Genomic DNA, 9,725 nt, shown 5'->3' on the forward strand with positions numbered 1-9,725 from the left:
GCTGGGGCAGGTTTCCCTGGGTGTGGGCACAGCCCCCCGCCCCGCCCCGCCCCAGCCCCTCGCTCACAGGGCCGGGGCACCTTGGCCAGGCAGAGCTGGAGTCTCTGCGTCTCGCGGCAGGGACACGCTCCGGCCGGCTCAGCCACATCCTCCCCAGTGGGGGGAACCCCCGGGGGGCATCTGCTTGGCCGAGCGGAGGAGATTCTCCCTCTGGCCAGCCCAGCCCAGCCCAGCCCAGCCCAGCTGTGTTCAGCGCACATGGGCCGGGGAGCCTGATGATGCCTTAAAGCTGATGGGCCCCAGTCTGTGATCCCAGGGCCTACGGCTGCGGCTGGGCTCGACAGTGCCCCTGGGGGTTTGTTCAGCCCATTGGCAGCACTGACTGGGAGCAGGGAGTGCGACCCCCTGGGCAGCTGGGCAGAGAGGCCGGGCGTGTGGGTGGGAAATACGGTGATGGACGGGCAGAGGGGTGTGTGGGCATTGCCAGACACACACGACAGCTGGGCAGAGAGGCCGGGCGTGCGGGAGGGAAATACGGCGATGGACGGGCAGAGGGGTGTGTGGGCATTGCCAGACACACACGACAGCTGGGCAGAGAGGCCGGGCGTGTGGGTGGGAAATACGGAGATGGATGGGCAGAGGGGTGTGTGGGCATTGCCAGACACACACGACAGCTGGGCAGAGAGGCCGGGCGTGCGGGAGGGAAATACGGCGATGGACGGGCAGAGGGGTGTGTGGGCATTGCCAGACACACACGACAGCTGGGATTGACGTTGATGACGACTTGGAGGGCAGATGAGGGTGTGAGTTCCAGTGAGGGGTGTGGGGGGCTTATCCCAAACGCACTCCTGCTTGTAAAGCCGACAGACCGTCGTCCTCAGCAGGTGGCAATAAATGTGGAATTTTAGGAAGTAAAGTCATGAGCCTCTGTCAGATGAATAGATGCCGCCTGCCTCTGAGCTAAGGCTGTAATGCCAACGTCAATGACCTCTCGAGGTCCCTTCCAGTCCCAGTGTTCTCTGATTCTGTGATTCGCAGTGCGGCCAGCGCCTCTGCGACACACTGAGATCAACTCTCAATCTGCTGCGCTGCAGTTTGAACCCACAGCCTCTTGTCCTGCCCTCTGGGGCAACAGAGCCATTTTTGAGACAATGAAATGGAACACACAATGGAGTGGGACGTGGCCACCCACAAAGAGGGAAACCCATCAAACAGGACGTTGCTCTCTGGTTACTGGTCATAAACCCCCATGATTCTGGGCTTCACTGCTGCAGAGCTTCTGTGTCAGTCAATGAACAGTGACCAGTTTTTCAGTGTTCTGGACGGGTCTAACTGGGACACTTTTAAGCTCTGAGCAGGGCAGGCTGGAGGTCCCAGGAGACGGGGGCGTTGGCAGCCATCACAGTGACACGTCCCTTGTGTTTTCTCCCCAAAGTCTCTTTCTTTGAGGCTCACAGAAGGGAGCGGTGGGCACAAAATCGGGGTCACTGACTTCTGGGTCAGCGTGTCTGTGATTGACTGAGCGCGCTCTTACCAGAGCCTGTGTTACACCAGGAGGGGTTTTTATTGGGACTGATTCAGTCTTTCTGCGTCTGCTTTGAACCTTCTCCCCTCGGCACTTGTTGTTCTCGGTTATCGTGACACCTGCTGAACTCTCACTCACGTCCCATAGTTACATTCACCGCACAGGACATTTTGTGGCCTCAAGGATCCCACTCGACTCTGTCCCGTGGGTTTGGTATCCCGTGTGGGATGAAGTCTGGGCGTGGGGTGGAGAGATCTGGGGGGCTGGATGGAAGAGCTCTGCACAGCTCTATCGATGACGTCTATTCACTGAGAAATGCTGTTCTAGGCCAGTTTTATGCAAACCAAAGAGCCTGTTTCGTTTTGCTTTGACCTCCAGACATTTTGACCAATGCGAGGAGGAGGCCAGCGGAGGAGAAGCCTTTCTGATGGTCTTTCCCGTAGACATTACAGCTCTGCTCTAAATGCTGGGAGACATTCACTTGTTCCCAGCGCTACGCACACGGGATACACCCGTGCAGGCCATGTCAAATGCACTCAGCCAACCATTCCCCAGGCTGTGTTAACCTTTCCCCTTCGGCTCAGAGAGAGACGAGGTCACCAGCTGATACCACTAGGACCTAAATTGATCTCTCGTTTGCGAGGGCGTCTGGGGAGTTTTACACCCGCTGCGGCAGTTTGCCTCTGGGAATTCCTTTGTGACAAAGCCCTGTTCCATGACAGGCAGGAGACGGCCAACAGTTCGGGTCACTCCCAGTTCCTTTGTAACCAGGTTTTGATGGTCTGTGAGTCCAGTCGCTCCCACGTGAAAGAACCTCAACTCTGTGTGCAAGTGGTTAAGTCTTCAACTCCACTGGCCATTGGCAACACAAGCTCTCTGCCTAGGCCCACGTGGGGCTCCCTGTCACTCTGCCCGTTACTGTGCCGCACACCCTCTGTGTTTCCTTGTCACACACACACACACACACACACACACACACACACACACACACACTCACACACACACACTGTGTCTGTGCTGGCGGGCAGGGCAGGGCAGGGCAGGGCAGGGCAGGGCGCTGCGCTAGACAGACCTTCAGGCTGTCCCAGTGTGGCCAAACTTCCCTTCTCCCCCCCAGGCCATTCCCTGTGCTCTCCCTCGGCGCCAGGTTCCCCGGGGGTACCTGGAACTGGGCTCCACGGCCCCTCTGGTGCCCGAGGCTGGGCTCCCTCTCCCGCCGGGCTGCTGTGGGGAGCTCCCAGGCGGGCACACACCCAGCTGCAGCGACACACCGGTTCTCGGCGCACACCCGGCGTAACCCACGCCTGGCCCAGCGCCAGCCCCTGCCTAGGGACGGCGCCTGCCCCTCCCGGCCCTGCTCAAAGCGCCGACCCCTGTGCACTGGGGCCCAGCTCTGCCTCTCCCTGTCTGTGGCGAGGAGCAGCCCAGGCGCGTGAGCAGCCGGGACGCTGCCCGAGAGATCAGACTGAGGTGACACGGCTGAGGGGACGCTGCACACACAAGCCGGGTGCAAACCCCCAAGAGGCGCAGGGAGCGCCAGGCCCCGGGGAGATGGGCTGTGGATTAGCAGGTCTCCCCGGCACGAGGAGATCCGGCACCTGGCAGAAGGGCCAGGCACGAGCTGCAGCTGGTTTGCGCTGTGGGTGTCTCAGGTGCCCACAGACAGGCTGAAATCTCCTCGGGGGGTCCGGCCCGGCCCCACTCAAGCCTTTTGTCTCAGCTCTGCCCAGGAGTCCTCTCGGGTGGGCCGCGAAGAGGAGCTGAGGAGCTGAGTCCCTCCCTTTGAGAGCTTCAGCGCAGGGCAGAGACACTGTTCCCAGCCGTGGGGCTCAGACCGGCGGGGAACCCGATTTCCTCACCCGGCACCCGGAGTTCTGGGGTCTCCTCACCCGCCCTTGCAGACTCCCAGCTGCTGTTATTTCCAGGCGCTGGGGGGTTCCCGGGAAGGCTCACCCGGGGGTACAAGTGTTTCTCAGGCCCATCGTGTTCCCAAAGGCTCGTTACCCTGAATGGCTCCTTCCTAACGAGCTGTCAAAACACAACAACCTCCCTTGTGGGCCTGAGCAGGGGAGCTGGGCTGGGCTGGGCTGCAGCCTCCCAGGAAACCAGCCGTCCTGGAGCACCCGACAGACTGGCCTTGTTCCTGATTTGCATAACGAGCTTTCCTGGGCCAGACCCTCTTCTTCAGCCTGTCAGCACCGGGGCAGACAGCCAGGCCCAGGCTGTGGGCAGTGGGAGGAGGAGGGGAAGCAGAGGGAGACACCTGTCACTCAGGGGCCCAGGAGAAGAGGTGAATTCAGAGAGGTGGGACGGGGCCTTTCCTGCCAGTATCAAAGCTGGGAAATGGCCCTGGTAACGCGTCCCAGAGCTGAGAGCTTTGTTCAGCCCCAGGGGAAATGTGCCCAACGTGGAAGCGAATTCCCCTCCCGACGTCTCCCTCCCTCATCTCGTGGCAGAATTATTTGTTTGACAATTAATCGCAATTGCTGACGTGGTTAAAATATGAGTCGGGATGAGGTGAGGAGGGGACCCGGCCCCAGGTCTTGTGGGAGGTTGGAAGGACCACAGGGGCCGGGGCTGGGCTGTGGTGCTGGGCCCAACCTGGGGTGCGCCTGGGAGAGGATATGGGGGCTGGGGTGATGCGCTGGCCAGGCCTGGCCCCAGCTTCCAGGGCAATAAGGAGGAGCTGTGGGGGCTGACTCTGCACTCAGCCGGGGGCTGGGGGTGTGGGCCCAGCCGAGGGAGAGCTGGGGGACCTGGGTGGGACCTTGCAGGGGGCCAGGGCTGGGCTGTGCTCTGAATTCCAGGGGCGGGGGTGGGAGTGAGGAGGCTGGGACTGGGCCACAGCCTAATGACAAGGGCCATGGGGCCCTGGCCTGGTCCCCTGCTGTGGGGCGCTCTGGGGCTGAGCAGCAGCCTGAGCTGGGCATGGAGATGGGGCAGAGCTCCCCTGCCCGGCCCAGGGAAAATGCCAAAGCTGCCAAAGGGCCACTCGCGTTTTATCAACATTTAGACAGTCGCAACCACTGGGGAATCGGGGACTTGAACACACACGAATATTTCGGTGGACTCTAAACTTTGTCAACCCTCATGTACCCCCAGGGGATGGGCTGCTCGGAGCTGGGCCCTGTGGGCATTCGGTGAAAGCAGCGTTAGCTGTGTCATGTCACCTGATACTGCGGCTCGTGAGTTGCAGTGAGTTTTCAGTGGCATGGGCCAAGCTGTTCCCGGATGTAACTCCCCTCTTGTCAGTGTGGTGACCCCAGGGTGTTCAGAAAAGCCTTTTGTGTGACTTCACACACAGAGATACACATCTCACAGCGCTGGAAGGGGCCTGTGGAGGCCATGGAGTCTGGTCCCTGCCCTCCGAGCCAGACCAAGGGCCAGTCTTTCTTTTTCTGCCCCAGATCCCTAGACAGCCCCTCAAGGATTGAGCTCACACCCCTGGGTTTAGCAGCCAGGGCTCAAACCACCGACCTCTCGCTCCCCATTCATGTCACTGGATTTTACAGTTCTTATAGTTCCATAGTATCTACTCGGCTCACTGGATGCACACGAGGGATTGTCCATGCTCGTCTGCGCCAGAATGAAAACTTCAGTTTGATTGTATCACAGAGGGAGCCGTGTTACTCTGTATTGCCGAGAGCAACAAGAAGTCCTGGGGCACCTTATAGACTAACAGATATTTTGGAGCATAAGCTTTGGTGGGCAAAGACCCACTTCATCAGGTGCACGAGTCAGTGAGTTTGATTGTGGAGTTGGTCTGGGTCCTTCTGGTGTCTCTTTGCCTCCACCTGGGACTTACATTCCAAGCCAGGGCAGTGCAGGGCTAATGACACCGGGTCATTAAACTGTGGTGATCCTGCATTCAGAGGGAACACTTGCCCAATGGGCTGAATAAATCACACAATCCCTTCAAAGGTGCTGGAGAGCCCAATTAATGCACCTGGAGGTCCCAGGAGGGTGTAGCTGGCTACATTAAAGCAGAGCTCCTGTGGCGGGTGGGTGGGCGGGTGGGGTAATACAAAGGAAGCCCCTCAGGACAGGAGGAAGGAAGAATAGTGAGAGAGAGGTGGCCCTGTTAGCCTGTATTCTACCAAAACAAACCAGCAGTCGTGTGGCACTTTAAAGACTAACAGAATAATTTATTAGGTGACGAGCTCTCGTGGGACAGCGTCTGAGTGGCTAGAATTGCTGATTGTATCTCGCAGGGAGGGAGAGGTCGAGCTCGAATGGGACTTGGCCTGGTCTCCTGAGATGGGAGCTCCATCAGAGATGCCAGGAACAAGGAAGTTTCCAGAGGGAGGTTCTACACTGGGCTTGTCCCTGGAGGTTGAATCGGGGCTGAAGAGACTCCTGAGTCTTGCCTGGGGGAGAAGGATTCCAGGGAACGTCCCGGAGGGCCGGTGACTTTGGAGGAGGTGGGCCTCTGCCAGGACATAAAAAGGCCGAGGTGGAAGCTGCTCTGGGAGGTGAGGGAGTGATTCTCCCAGCGCGTGAGAGAAGGGACGTAGAGCTAGTTAAGCTCTGGCCCATGGAGGGCAGAACAATCTCTGTTCTGTTCTACTCTTTGTTTTACCTCCCCAGTGATGGGAAAGACTCTCCTGGCTGGAGGCCAGGACATACGAAGAGTGGACAGGTAACAGCCCTGTGTTGCACGTCCTTGAGCGACAGAGGAGAGGCCGTAAGCGGCCACGCATGCTGGTGAGCCCCTCTTCTGTAGTTCCCCTTTGTACAATGGCCCTGCCCCCTGAGGCCAACCCACTGCTCAGTCTGAACTCCAGAGGTGTGGAAGTGTCTCACAACCAATCTCCTGGCTGGTGCATCGGCTGTGTCTGCCCTGCAGGGCCAGTCTGCACTGGGAGGAGATCCCGCCATTGAGGGATGTGAAAAACTTCATGTGCTGAGGGTCACGGTTAGATCAGCCCAACTCCAGGCGTAGCTACAGCTGGACCAGCAGAAGAATTATTCCATTAAACCCCACAGTTGTCTGCATCCACACAGAAGCCACCCCTTGTAAATCAACCCACGCCGTGTCGTGTTTGTGGGGTGGGGGTGCCAAGTTGGGAGGAATGGTAGGGATGGGTGCTGCTGACACCCCCATTGGGGTAGCCCAGTGGACAGAGTCGGTGCTCCCCTGGGGTGAAGCCCTTGGTCAGGGCCTCGCCAATGCATGCAGCCCCCATGGTGCATGGCTGCTAGTAGGCCTGGCCCAGCCATTCAGACTCGGACTCCCACAAGGGCGGAAAGAAATCCCCCTTTGTCTCACACAAAGTGTCCAACACACAGCATGCTGCCATGATGAGCCGGGTTTTGTGCTCCCCAAGGTCCAAGTGGGAGAGGAGGGATTGGAAGTGTCCCTGGAGGCACCTCCACACCCCAGTTCTGCGGGGATTCCAGCCGGACTGGTCTATCACTGGAGCGAGGTGGGCTGTGAGAGAATGGGGTTGGGGGGGTGAGGGAACGTCCTTGGCCTCCTTTGAGGTGGATCGGGCCCTTCCTTGCGATGTAGGTTCTTGGATTCTCCCAGTTTTGAGACAGTCTCTCTGGACGCCCCTTCTGGTTCCCCCATTAAGTGCTGTCAGTTCTGGTCTTGCCCCTGGTCCCCCCATCTGGCCCTGCGCACTCCCACCTCTCTCTGGTACTGGGGTTCCCATCTGGGATGTACACGCTAATATGTCCAGGGACACCCTTTAGGAACTGGTCCATCTGCACTGGGAGGGGCAACGTGTGCAAGTGTCAGTCTTCTCTCCGGAGATCCACGTTCTCCGGCTCTGAGCCGCCGTGTGGGCGTGTCTGGGAAACATCAAGTTCTGCTGCTACCTGAGGGCTGTGAAACAGCAATGGGCCTGCTTGGGAGTGAGACCCATCACCCGTCTGGCCTCTTGCTTCAGCCGTTCATAATCATTTATGGCATCGTCAGACATGCCAGCTGCCGCTCCTCAGCTGTGGCTGCACTTGCATTCCGCTTTTGAAAGAGGTATGCAAATGAGGTTAATTGAAAATTCATATGATGTACAAATTTGCATATGTGACATCTCATTTGCATATTCTTAGTTCAAAACAGCTTCTTTCGAAAGAAAAAGACCTGTGCAGACACTGCTCTTTAGAGAGTAAACCCCATCGTCAAAAGAATCCTCCTTCCCATAAATAAGGATATGCAAATGAGGTGGTATATATGCAAATACATTCCTCATTTTCATTTTTGATTCCCTCATTTGCATACCTAGTGAGGACCAGTGAGCTGAGAGCTTAATTCTACATTGTGCTCATCTGTGGGGAGGTTGTGCCACTGGCCGGCCCTGACAAAATGCGGGAAGAAATCCTCTACTTTATCCCCCACCTGGTAACTGGGGAATGCCACGAGGTGGTGAGCAGAGCTCGGAGCAGGGCTGTTAGGTGGTGTCCCTGGAGCATCCTGCCTTTGAGCTTTCTCCAGCTGAACTGTGGCCTCTGCTTCTGCTCGGGTGCGTTTTACCTTTTCACACCTCGGCTGCAGGAAGCACTCCATCGCCTCCTTTGCTGGAGGTCTGCCTCCCTCACGACATTCTCCCACCCTGAGAACAGCGATAAATGAATAATAACCAATACAAACGATAACCTCATTGTGTCTGATGTAATAGTTCCCTTCTATTTACATATCTGTATGCCCAGAACTTCTTGTGGCCTGGATTCCTCAAGCCCTGTTCAGGATTTTAACGTCTCTGTCTCTCACCTCAGGTGATTGCTTCAGGTAAGCAGGTACCACTCCCTTTCTCATTGGCTCACCTGATGCTCGCCGGGTTTGCCCCTCTCCAAGCGTTCATTCATGACCGATGGTTTCTGGAAGCAGCCAGCTGAAGAACAGCTTTTCTCAGAGCCCCTTTGACCTCCTTGTTCCTGAGGCAGTAGATGACAGGGTTGAGCAAGGGAGTCAGGACAGTGTAGAAGACAGAGAAGATTTTGTGGAGGACCTTTGGAGTGTTGGCTGTTGGAACCACGAAGACGGTGATCACGGACACAAAGAAAATGACCAGCACGATGAGGTGGGAGGAGCAGGTGGAAAAGGCCTTTTTCCTCCCGGTGGCAGACGGGATTCTCAGGATGGCGGCAATGATAACAATGTAGGACGTCAGGGTCAGCAGGAAGGGCACAAATACCCCTATGTCAGCCACGACAGCTGTCACCATTTCCACAGTGCTGGTGTCATCACAGGACAGCTTTATCATAGATGAATAATCACAAAAGAAATGGTCTATTTCTTTGGACCCACAGAACCTTAATTGCCAGACTAAACTGTTTGCAATGGCGCAGAGCAGAAAGCTGCTTATCCAGCACCCTCCCGCTATCTGGCAACAAAGCCGGCCATTCATCAGAGCAGCGTAACGGAGGGGACGGCATATCGCTAAATACCGATTGTAAGACATGGCCGAGAGCAGCACAGGTTCTACAGTTGAGAAGGTACCAAAGATCAACAATTGCCCGACGCAAACCTTGGCAGAGATGGTTCTGTCTCTAGACAGGAGACTGGCCAGCAGCGGAGGCAGGAAGGCGGAGGTGTAACAGACCTCCAGGAAGGACAAGTGCCCCAGGAAGTAGTACATGGGGGTGTGAAGGTGGTGGTCAGCTATAACTAGCACGATGATGAGGCTGTTCCCAGCCACAGTTGCAACGTAGATGAGGAGAAACAGCAGGAAGACAAGAGGCTGCAGCTCAGGGTCATTCCCGAATCCTAAGATGATGAATTCCATGATGAGCGTTTGATTTCTTCCTTTTATTTTCTCCATACGATGTACCTGGAAAAAGACAACCATGAAATACTGCTGGACTGCACACGCTCAGGCTGTGCGGCTGCAGGGACTGTAATCTCACACCACAACATCTCTCCCCTGCAAGAATGAAACTGTCAATAATCCAAGGGAGACTCGTGTCATTAAAGCTACGTCTACACGTGAACCCTACATCGAAGTAGCTTATTTCGATGTAGCGACATTGAAATAGGCTATTTCGATGAATAACGTCTACATCTCCTCCAGGGCTGGCAACTTCGACGTTGGGCAGCACCACATCGAAATAGGCGCTGCGAGGGAACGTCTACACGCCAAAGTAGCACACATTGAAATAAGGGTGCCAGGTACAGCTGCAGACAGGGTCACAGGGCGGACTCAACAGCAAGCCGCTCCCTTAAAGGGCCCCTCCCAGACACACTTGCACTAAACAG

General features: G+C 56.7%; 1 protein-coding gene across 1 annotated transcript; it reads right to left on the bottom strand.

Annotated features, from left to right (window-relative positions):
* Positions 1 to 8,331: 8,331 nt before the first annotated feature.
* LOC142004954 (olfactory receptor 2G6-like) lies at positions 8,332 to 9,255 on the bottom strand. Its single transcript, XM_074982630.1, has one exon. The coding sequence runs from the start codon at positions 9,253 to 9,255 to the stop codon at positions 8,332 to 8,334; it is 924 nt and encodes a 307-aa protein (XP_074838731.1).
* Positions 9,256 to 9,725: the final 470 nt, after the last annotated feature.

This window comes from Carettochelys insculpta, chromosome 32 (assembly GCF_033958435.1).
Source record: "Carettochelys insculpta isolate YL-2023 chromosome 32, ASM3395843v1, whole genome shotgun sequence".
NCBI lineage: Eukaryota > Metazoa > Chordata > Testudines > Carettochelyidae > Carettochelys > Carettochelys insculpta.

Bases quoted from the DNA above. Each gene is read 5' to 3' on its own strand.
- LOC142004954 (XM_074982630.1), bottom strand. From the start codon at position 9,255: ATGGAATTCATCATCTTAGGATTCGGGAATGACCCTGAGCTGCAGCCT.